Genomic DNA, 11,398 nt, shown 5'->3' on the forward strand with positions numbered 1-11,398 from the left:
CCTTATACCAAACATAAATAATAAAAATGAATCAATTAAATATCTGTAGACACCATAGACGGGAAGATTAATTAGTTTTAAACTACTGTGAAGTCAAAGGAAACTGAAATTTTTAACAGACCTATAGAACACAGAACACCTGCAAATTTCAAAGTAAGCTCCCCATTAACACTGAAATATACTGAAAAACATAGGTTGCCTGCCCATTTTTGGGATATACACACACACACTTCTTTAATGACAACAAATAAGACAAGGCTAAGAAAGGAAACTGTCTTCATTATATGGCATTTTTCTGAATGAACTGACAACTCACATGCCAAAAATTCCTGCTGCCACATGCTTTTCAGCAGAACAGGAAAGCATTGATACTTTGAAACAATTACGTCTCTTTTCTTCAGACTCTGGAAGTACACTTCACAGTTCTACTTTTACTCAATCAATGTTAATAACGTCAAAACAGACCATTACCTGGCCACATCCAGGGGCAGTGCATAAAAAGGGTTTGTCATCACTCATATTCCACAGGTCGTTGTGCTACCTGAATTAAAATGACAGTGGAAAGCATTTTACAAATATTGCAACAAATTATCAATATATCAACATCCGCAGAAAAGTTTAATATTCTATGAGCAAGAACTTCTGCCTTTTGACTGCTCTAAGAATCTGAATATCCAGCACGTGAGTAGCATCTGGACTACAAACTCAGTAAGTTTGTAGCCAAAATCAAATAAAGACAGAGATTTTAAATATGCATCTCAATTGTAAAGATGTGTTTGTACATAATGTGAGCTACTGTGAAGGGCATGTAAAAACTTAGCAAGACAGTTGGCTACTGAAACAAAAAAAACTTGCAATAATTACCTTGCTGAGAAAAGAACAAAGCAGCAGACAATGAGCATTCAAGACCACAGTGCCAACAAATGAAAATGGTTGATTAGCTAGATTTTTTTTTAAATAATGTATTTTTATTCAAAGAAAGCAAAGTTAGCAGATAGCCCATAATGTACTCCTTTACAAATGTAACTGCAAAAACATACACATACTTCAGTAACATATCAGCTATACAACTGATTTACTAGGAAGTTAAAAAAAATATTTAATAATGAAGTAATGGATACTAACACTATTCTACTTTGTGCTGTTTTGCTTACTCACATACTGAAACACATACCTGTCAGATTTCACATATAAACCTGTTTCATAGGGCAAAGTATCATATCCTCCTTTTCATGGCAATGAACTGTAATTGAAAGAAGATACTAATTACTATTAATACTACTAATTACTATTACTATTATTAATTACTAATTGCTATTAAATATGCAATAATGCATGATTTTGTAAAGACAATTGATATAATATTCATTATATGTAATTCAACCAGAAACGTTACAGCTTTTCAAAATGAATTCAGAACGAATCCACTTCTTATGTCTTGTCTTCTCTCAGTAAAAGCTGCTTCTACAGTTATATTTTTTGGATAATCTACCTGATTAATATTTTTCTTGTAAACAAACAAACAAACAAGTACTCATTTTTTAAGCAAGAACTCTAATACAAAAGGAAAAATCATTTCTCAAATTAAACAAAGCTACAAAAATCCCGGTAGTTTCAGGGACAGCACTTCCGAGAATTAAAATGCTGAAGAACTAAAATTTTTCCAAATTAATCTTTCCATAGCAAGATGTCTGCAACACATTTCTGCATCAAAGAAGTTTCACACGCAAAGAAGGCCTCCACATTCCAAGATAAGATATTCGAAAGCACACAATGAAGCTTTAGGTAAAGCAGACAATAAAGACACAGGCTTTTTTTCCTCACATCGGTGCAAAGGAAACAATTTCAGACAGATCTGTTGTGATGTTCCCTCCCACCTTGCTAAGAGCAGGACATTTCTGCCATATATTTGGAAACAAATGTGGTGATCTACTTGAATCTCTCACAAAATGACTACAAAAAGTATTACAATTCTATGAAGCACCAAGAATGCTGTACTAACTTATTCCAAAAAGTGGTCAAGGTGGACATAATAAGCTGGGGACAGCAGGTATAACTGTCTCTCGTCTCATCACTATGAACTCTCTGCTACTGAACCATTTGGCTGCAAGTTCTCAAGGTCATTCTGAGCTCCACTACCTTTTACACTTTCCTGGTTATTGGACCTTAGCACAAGCCTTTCCTTTGATCCCGTCTTTTATGACTTCTAGCAAACCAAAATTAATCCTCTAGCATGATAAGTCTGCTCTGACTGTTTTCTGGGTGGGAGAAGAGAAAGAGTAAATTTCTCAGCTACACTCTCATCCTACAGAGAATGGCATCACTCTACTTTGGGAAGAAGGGACATAGATGGAATTGGGTCAGACTGTGTTGGACAGTACACAAGATCTGACATCAATGACTGGAAATAACAGAAGTTCAGATACAATGAACGTGTAAAAATATGGTATTGTCACATTAGGAATTAGTGAAGAGGAACTGCTCTCATTATTAAAGTTACCTTGTTTTAAGTTCAAGTAACAGAAGGAGGAAAAAAAAAAGCACGAACATAGCTCACTAACCCAAAGATGACAAGCACTCTTAGCCCCATTGTGGGTTTCTCCCCCAGAGGAAACAAATTCATCTTTAAGTATGGATATTCATATGAAGATCTAACATTAGTTCTGACCTCTGCTTGGTTTGATGAATAAATACATCTCTGGGATTAATGATCACAAGCAGAACAAATTCATCTCTCCCCTGAGTGGTCATAAAAAGGTGCAAGGCTTCAGAATCTGCTTAACTAGCCTAAGAATATCACCATTAGAGACAAAACAGTTTCAAGTAAGCCTAGGCAAACCATCTAAGACATAATCCCCAAGAAATCTGTATCTGTAGGGAACACATTATCTGATCCTTTTGCCTAAAACTGAATAGTAAAAGCTATTGCATAGAATTTTGGATATACTTTAAGGAGGAGAGTCCAGTGTCCTTGGATACAGGCACCAAATAGCTAAGAAGCAAATCTTGGAGAGAAAGAGATTCCAGTGTCACTTCTAAATATATATATTTAACAAAATGAGGATACTGAGACTGAGATCACAAGCCAAGAAGAGATGAATGGCTGCCAGAAACTTTAGATTCTTTGGCACTAACAACTCAGGGAAACAATCGTGTCCTACAGACAAGATGCCAAAGAAAATCACAGAGAGAGACTGCTCTCCCATTCTTTGCAAGGAGTTCATACCCTGTCTCAACTTTCTGAAGAGGCAAAATATTTCTTGAATTATTACAACTGCAAACTTGGTACTATCAACATTAAAGGGTATTAACAATGTCATGGGCAAGTTTAATATTCATGACTTAGGCTTCACGATTAAGGTTGTTCTCACTGAAGCCTTAAGAGTCCATCTTTATATTACCTGGAATTTAAACAGACACTCAGAGGTCACCTCCCATGAACACAGTATCTTCGTTCAGCTATATAAAGCAGATTTTTTTTTTTTTTTAATTACGGGTTCAAACTAGCAGGGACAATCTCCTTCAAGTCTCAAAAGGAAATAGCTTTATTAAATCCTGACCACGAGGCAACACATATTTAAGTATGACTGCAATATACTCAGTTTTTTCCACATCAGACTGAAGGTATATTATTTTTTCCTAAAAGATAATCTTAAGAAATTAAGATTTTGATTAACAGAGGGGCACATACAACGCTATACCTGTCAACATAGCTTGTTGGGAATCATTAAAAGTTCTTAGTATTAGACAAAAATCTACTACACCCACACTGTTAGCATTTTTCTTAGGTCATAAGCTGTAAGGGTTGTCTTTTTTTCTTGTCTGCCCATTTTCTCTTTTAGAGGAATATTACCAATACATGCATTTACATATTCAGCAGTTACCTAGTTTCACGTTTTAGTTTGTGAAGTCTGAAATTTTTAACATCTGGTTTATAAAAAAAAATAGTATTTTCTCCATGAAGTTATTCAGGAGAACAAGCTGGAGAAAAAACTCATATTCTGAACCCTCTATTACTTGTCTGCAAATTACAAGGAATTCTGATAGTTGGAATCTCTTTACAAAGGCATTATCTAACACCTGAGGAAAAAAAGAAAAGTCTGGAGTGATAACTTTTAGAACTTAAAAGAGAAAAGAAGTTCACTCATCCATTCCAGCAAGACCTTAGACATTATAAATCCAAATAGAAACCAAACCTGACAGGACAGGAAAACAAAGGGCTCATATTCATTAGTCTAGCCACATCAGTAAGGATTGTATTTACCTATTACAGAGACAAATGCAAAGCCTGCACCTAGAACAAAATAATCCCAGGCAACACTGCACGCTGAGGGTCAAATAACTGTCAAGCAGCTTTGGAGAAGAACTTGGAACTCCTGATAAACAACAAACTGAATACAATTAATCAGCAAGTCACTCAGAGCACCAAAAGCTAACAGCATTCTGGGCTGAATTAGAAAAAGCATAGCAAGCAGATCAAGAGAATTACTGTTCTCCTTCATTTGGCATTCAGGGATCTGCAGCTGGAATACTGTGTTCAATTTCGAGCCCTTAAAGGCAAGAAAAATTACAAACTATAAGAGAAACCAGCAGGGGCCCCACCATAACAGTCATGGGGCTGGATTATTACATGCAAGAGCAGCAGAAAGGAGCTAAACTCGTTCAGCTTGGAAAAGGGAATCTAAGGAAAGATCTACTTTCTTAAGCTATCCTAGTGTACTACTATAGAGAAGACAGATCCAGATTCTGGGAAGTGCACAAGGAAAGAACGAGACTCCACATTCAAACCTGAGTAACGTTGTAACAACTTTAGAAAACTCCCAGTGATTTAAGTTTACAGCCTACCACCTGAAACTGTAGATGCTTTGCTAAAACGAACAACCCACAAGAGACATCCTCTGCCTGACCCCCTCCTGGATTTTTGTGCACTCTGATTTCAAAAAGCTATTGGAGACTGCACAAGGAGAGAACACTACAATAAAAAATAAAAAAATAAATAAAAAATACCCTTTCCCTGAATACCAAAAGAGTAACCTACATACCACCTTGACAAAAATGTTCCCCACCCAACACAATGAGAAATAAAGTACGTGAACTTCAAACCCAATGGCCAGAAATGAATTATAGGCACTTTTCTTTGTTAGTCAGGTAACAAGCAAAGAAACCTTGTCACATAGAAAAAAAAAAAACAGCTCCTGAAGTGATTCAATTTGAATTTGAACCTCCAGCCTCAACTTTAACTCTTTAGATGAACCAAACACTTCAATTAAATAATTATTATAGTCCATTGAAGTACATTTTTCTACAAGTCTTCCTACACTACGTTCTCTCAGTAACACAGAGAAACCTGTAGATTCTCAGCATAATTCTCAGTGAGAAACAGTATCAGAAGTGAACATGGGAACAGCATCAAGTAATCTCAGCAGTACAGTCAACTTTGGTACTTAAATCAGAATGCAATCTCACATTTTTGGTGTTCATTTGCTCCACATTTCAACACAAAGATAAACCAGAATGATGTGAGAGTATTTAAAATGTCATTAGTCTCATCACTTTTGGAAAGCAGGCAATACAGTACAATATGTACTTGTAAATAAATACAATTGCTTAAAATGCATTTATTACAGAGCAAAATAAATACAGTAGCACCTACAAATAATTTACTGACATTTAAGACAGCATGCTTATTTAAAAAATAAGGTGCTTCTATGAAATACCGAACCAGTGTCAATCTAAAGATGTCATAAAAATTAAAAATATACAAATGATTGTTGAAGCTATAAGATTTCAAGTAAATACGTGAAGTACACTTTCAAGAAACTACGGCTGCATCTTCTGAGGTTTGCCTGTACAACACCTTCCTGGAGACAACTTGTAAAAGAAGGGAACCACAGACTTAACCAATATCTTGATGGCTTATTTTAGTGATAAAGGTTCTTTTGTTTTCTCTCTTAATTGTCTGTACAGTAGGAACATGGAAATCTCAACCAACATCTCAATTCAATTTTTTTCTATTAAACATAGAAATAGTGCTTTAAAACGTACACGTATATTAACAATCCCCTCAAAATTACCTTCAAACTTGCTGAGAAAAATCATTCACACATACCTATAAAGATTTCTCACTTGCTGCTAAAGCCTCTCAACATTATCAAGCATGCTGGATGTCAAAAGACCCTTATGCCCTAATTTGCTCATCAGCTATGCAGGCTTCCCCTGCAATCTCTTATTCTAAACCCTGTAGCAATAGACTACTCTCTTATAATTTCAAAGCTGACACAAACAGCATGGAAGAAGACATTCTTAATTGAATACAGAAAGGATATGATTTGCTGAGAAGACAGACAACTACAAAGAAATGAAATCTGGAAGGCAAAAAACCTACAACACTATTCCAGCACCCCTGTGCTGCACAGAAAGAAAGAAGAAATGCACATTCTGGCAAGTGCCAAACCATTCCTAAATCAGACAATCCATAGAGGACAATCTGAGCCTACCAGCTACTGCAATAGCTGATTAATCTACCACTGCTTGCATGTTTTGCAAACTCAAGTTTTGCAGCTCGGCTGAGCACCTGCACATGGCTCTGACTCAAGAAACATCTATACATTGTTGTTCAAAGAAAATGAGAAAGATGGATACAACACAAAATAGGCTTTTGTCACAATTCAGAATTATGGCAGTCTGTCAGCATTAAGGCTCTCCTAAGCCTGTACTTCACAAAGTGCTTAAGCTAAAGCATCAGGGATGTATTTTTCTACAGATGTTTGCTCTTTCTCAAGATTAACCATGTATGCTAAACATTTCTTCTCATTCTTTACATTTGATCTGGGATTGTGCCCCTTTTTACTGGGTAATAAACTCTTACTGTATACAGAGTTACTAACTCTTAGTAACCTTAAATGCAGATCTCATCGTAGTATGTAACTGCTTCCAGCATTAGGGTTTTAATATCTTACTTTAAAGACCCTATAAAAGAAAATTGAAGCATAAAAGGGCAAGGGCAAAAATTTTCAAAGTCTTTATCAATTCACAAGTTCTACTTGAGGTGTGTAACTTCATCTTCTCGTCTGCATTTAAAGTCAAGTCAAGTGGACCGAATATATTTGCACAGTAAAGAATAACATTCTCTTAACAGGTACTTGAAGAGCCTAATTTAATGATTTGCTTGGCTCCACACAAAAATGTCAGTATAGACGCTTCTGTAGATGAAAAAAATAACTGTTTTAGTTTTCCAAATTTAACCACTCCAAAATTAAAAGAGCTGTCTCCGATGTACCCAAGCAAGTCAGTGCAAATCAACATAAACAAAGGGTACCTCTTATACTTCCAATACATGACAACATCATCAGATGACAACATCATCAACAGCATGACAACATCATCAACAGCATCAAATGGCATACATTTTAGTTATCTCCTATCTTAAGTTTTAAAATTTTCTACAGGGACGGTCAGACTTGCAAATTTTGCTTTCGTTAGAAAGTGCAGAATATACTTCTAACTTACTAAAAAAAGTAAAATAAAGTCAGCATTTGAGTTTTAGAAGAAAAAGCCATCACTTCACTTACCCAGAAGGACTTGAACAACTTCTTTTCTTCTTTTCAGTTTCCTGTACACAGAAAAAGAAAAGTGAAGCAGAAGTGGTGTAATTAACATTCACCATTATAGACCGCTTTCAAAAGTGTTCTGACTGAGTGCATTTCTGTAATGCCACCACAGAATTTAACACTCTTAAAAAACAAAAAAGTGATAAATGAAGAGACTTAAGGAGGAAAAAAAAAATTCCTCCTTATAAAGGAAGTAGAATCACCAGAAAGTAGATTCTCTAACAGATGCAGTAGATTCTGCAAGATAACTAAAGGCTGTCATCCTGAGCTTTAAAAGGACACAAATCTGACAAACTGGCTAAGAGAAAAACGGGAGTTCCTTCTTCAGTACTGCCACTCTACTGCTTACTAGAGCTGTTGTTCCACTTCCTTGAAGTCACGGGGTCTGTTTCAGAGAGTTTTGGGGAGGAAGAAGGCAATGTCTGTTGCATCAAACTTTCTTCTTTTCAAAACAGGCCTAATGCTGATGCTGTCAGTTACTTGTCTATAACCGATGTCTAAGACAAATTTAGGAAGGTATGGAATTAAATAGAAATAAATAAGAGGGAGAATATCTGGATAAGAGGAAAAACAAGTGAGAAGTGAAGATGATTGACTTCACAATTTCAAATGAGAATAAGAAATCCACTGGCCAAATAGTCATGTGCACAGAAACAAACCAGTGAAATTATTTCAGTTTTGCTAAAGGAGCAAACTTTTTGCATAAGAAGACGTAATACAACAGCTCCTACGTCAGCTCCCTGGCTTGGATATTCCTCAGAGAGGCTTGGATTAGTGGAAGCTTGTGCTATGTGAATACAGCTCTTACAGACAAATAGAAAGGCAGGGAACCTCAGAAATAGAATATACAGGAGTTAATATTCCCCAGATATGTTTGCAACTTGCATAGCAAGATATTAGCTTTTACACCTTCACCAATTCAATTACCTAGGTTTGAAAATTTTAATACTGTCCATCAACCTAACAGACATTAGAAGTCTAGACTTTCACAACTATATTTTCAGCAAACTAAAAAAAGTCTTAAAGATATTTCATTTTTACATATCATGTCCTTCGGGTACATAACTAAATACAGTAATTAAGGGTTTGATTTAAAATCCTTAAGATATACCAAGCACTATGCCACTGAAGCACTCTCGTTGCTCATTAAAAAAGCGTGATGCAATTTTTTCCCCATAAGCAACAAGGTAAATGACCACTGGCATCTACCCAGAAATGGAAACACACTGTATTGTTCCCATTAACTTACTGAAGACAAACACCAGTCTGAACTAGAGCTAATAGAAAAGTTCTGAGGTTGAGCTCCTGCTAAGCAGCAACTGACAAAAAAATCAATCAAATACAGTATGGCATCAACTTGAAACAAAAATATGAGCACAGTTATAAAATATTGACTCATATTTCTATCACCAGCTATATTCAGTATCTCAGAGTGCACTCTATTGATTTGAAACAAATGCAGTTAAGTTATGCAGGACATGATAACTTCAAGCCTATTCATTATTACAAAAAGAAGTTAATGCAACTGCACCATGTTTTCTCCTCTAAAAACAGTCAGTGCATTATTTTAATGAAGAAATTCTGAATCAATTTTAAACACTGCAAAAATAAGAGAAAATTTAAATGTTAGTGCTTCAAATGCTTCTTAAAGCTTTGAACATGCATTTGTAAGCTTCAAATAATTAATGCTGGGGGGGAAGAAAAAATAGCCAACGAAAGGAACCTGAGGCAGTAGATGAACTCAAATTTAAGATTAAAAGAACACCATATTTCAGGCTGCTGAATGTTGTCACAAAACAACAAGAGAAGTAGCATAAAAGCAAATATTATTCATAAAGATATGCATGATTAATTCGGGACCTGAAAACACCTTATGTTACACACTGCACATTCAAGAATTTTCTGGAAAAAAGACGTACTGAAAATTGTTTGTATTTCTAGAATTCAAGTCAGGATAGAAATACAACTACACAGTGAAAAAGATCAAAAACCCAAATAGCTGATTAGGTGTTAGCATGCAATAAAAACTGCAAAACAAACTCAGTGAGTTTTTTTGAAAGCAGCTTCACCCTATGTGCACGTGAAGTTATTTTTTATTTCACATTTACTTGGATGCATTATATAAGAAGCAGCTTATGGCAAAGCTGCTGGGTTTTTTTGTTTGTTTGTTTGTTTTTGTTTGTTTGTTTTCAATACAGCTTCAATCAGGAAATTAAAAACATCAAGAGGATCCAAGCAAACACCACACTTCACTAGTTTGTGCCTCTGAAGAGATGTCTGTAACTAGACTTCTGTTAACGGACAGCAACTTATGTTTCAGTGGAAGGCTGAAGACATGTCTTCCATACTGGAAACCTAGGACCATGAAGTTTTCCTCATCCTCTAAACCAAAGGCATCTAACACAGGTCCAGCCACCACTTTTAACTTCAGGCACACTTTTTTTTTTCTTCTTTATTTTTCTTAAATAAGAGCTTGAAGAAGATATTCACAGCTCTGAGTACAGCGTGACAAGATGATGACAAAGACATTCTAAAAAGCACAAGTGAAAATTGCAGGAGAAAGTTCAGTTTGCATTAGCTGTTTGCAAAGCAGTGGATGATTCACAATTTCCAGCTCTAGTTGGGTTTTTAATCCTACTATGAAGCAGGTGAGAGCATCCTTATTTGAAGAGAAAGATCATTTCTGGAAGAAAATGCAATGAAAAGCAAACAAGTGACATAGGCACAGGGTGGGAAACGTGCTGATGGAACCCCTTCCAAACACAGGGGTGCAGGAAGCTGCAGTGGCAGCAAGATAGCGCTTGTACCCCAACCCCACAACCACAGAGCACAGGGGCATGAAATATCTGCACCTGAAACAACACACAACCACCAACGCCTGAGGGCCCACATCGTGCTGCTTGTTTTCAATGCTGACAGCTTCAGAGGCCTTTCATTAGGACAACCCAAGAGGCACAGGCACAGGCTGCGCCTGCACAAGAGGTGCTCGCACCCCCCACAACCCGAGGTCCCCCGGAGCCGCGGATGGACGCGGAGAGGCCTCCTCGGGGCCGGGGCTCAGGCCGAGCCCTGGGCAGCCACCGGCGTTGCGGCCGCTGCCGGAGATGAAGAGAAAGGTGGCGCAGACCCCACCCGCCGCCCCCACCCTCTTAGCCCATACCTGCGGCGGTGCCGGCACTCTCCCACCCGGTTCTAGGGGCGGCGGGAGCAGCAGGCCTCGGTGGGGGAGGGGGCTGCGGCGGTGCGGAGCCGCGGCGCCATATTACCGCTTCCCGGGAACCCCCGCCTACCGCTCGGCGGAGCCGCTCCCTCCCCTCCGCCCTCGGGGCGCTCCCCGCTGCCCGGGCCCGGGCGCACCGCGGAGGGCGGAGCCGGCACCGTGCCCGGCCGTGTCGCGCTCCTGTTTACAAACTCACCCGGGAACGCGGGCCGCGCCGCACATGAAAGGCCGGGTCCCCCACAGGCTTCCGTCACTTCTCGCGAGAGCACCGCCGACATCTCCGCGGCCCCGGTGGAACGCAGGTCACGTGGCCCAGAGGGGCGGGGCAAAGGGCGGGGACGCCGCGGATTGGGCGCCTCCGACAGGGCGGGTGGGGACGCCTGTGTGGCCGGAAGCGGCCGGTGTCTGGGCGTGGCTGCAGTTAAGCAGGTGCCGCTAGGTACGCGCGAGGTATAGCTGACCACGTTGCCCAACGTCCAGAGTAGTTACAACCCTTCTTTCTAGGTAAGGGTGTTGAACATGTAGGGCCTGCTTAGCGTTCCAGTGGCCACATCTGGACAGCACATGT

At 38.6% G+C, this 11,398-nt stretch overlaps 1 protein-coding gene across 3 annotated transcripts in view; it reads right to left on the bottom strand.

Annotated features, from left to right (window-relative positions):
• ATF2 (activating transcription factor 2) overlaps window positions 1-11,129 on the bottom strand; it is a 44,890-nt gene extending 33,761 nt beyond the window's left edge. For 2 of the 3 annotated variants that reach the window (XM_065751423.1, XM_065751421.1), the window contains exons 1-4: window positions 11,027-11,129; window positions 7,572-7,612; window positions 1,175-1,243; window positions 472-541 (exon numbers count right to left, since the gene is read on the bottom strand). In XM_065751423.1, the coding sequence (XP_065607495.1) occupies window positions 472-496 (25 nt within the window). In that variant the 5' untranslated portion in view covers window positions 497-541; window positions 1,175-1,243; window positions 7,572-7,612; window positions 11,027-11,129. Of the gene's footprint in view, window positions 1-471; window positions 542-1,174; window positions 1,262-7,571; window positions 7,613-11,026 lie in introns of those variants that run through there. The other variant, XM_065751422.1, reaches the window with a different exon arrangement.
• Window positions 11,130-11,398: the final 269 nt, after the last annotated feature.

Source organism: Cyrtonyx montezumae, unplaced genomic scaffold (genome assembly GCF_038088225.1).
Source record: "Cyrtonyx montezumae isolate F1298 unplaced genomic scaffold, pur_monq_1.0 scaffold_7, whole genome shotgun sequence".
Lineage (NCBI taxonomy): Eukaryota > Metazoa > Chordata > Aves > Galliformes > Odontophoridae > Cyrtonyx > Cyrtonyx montezumae.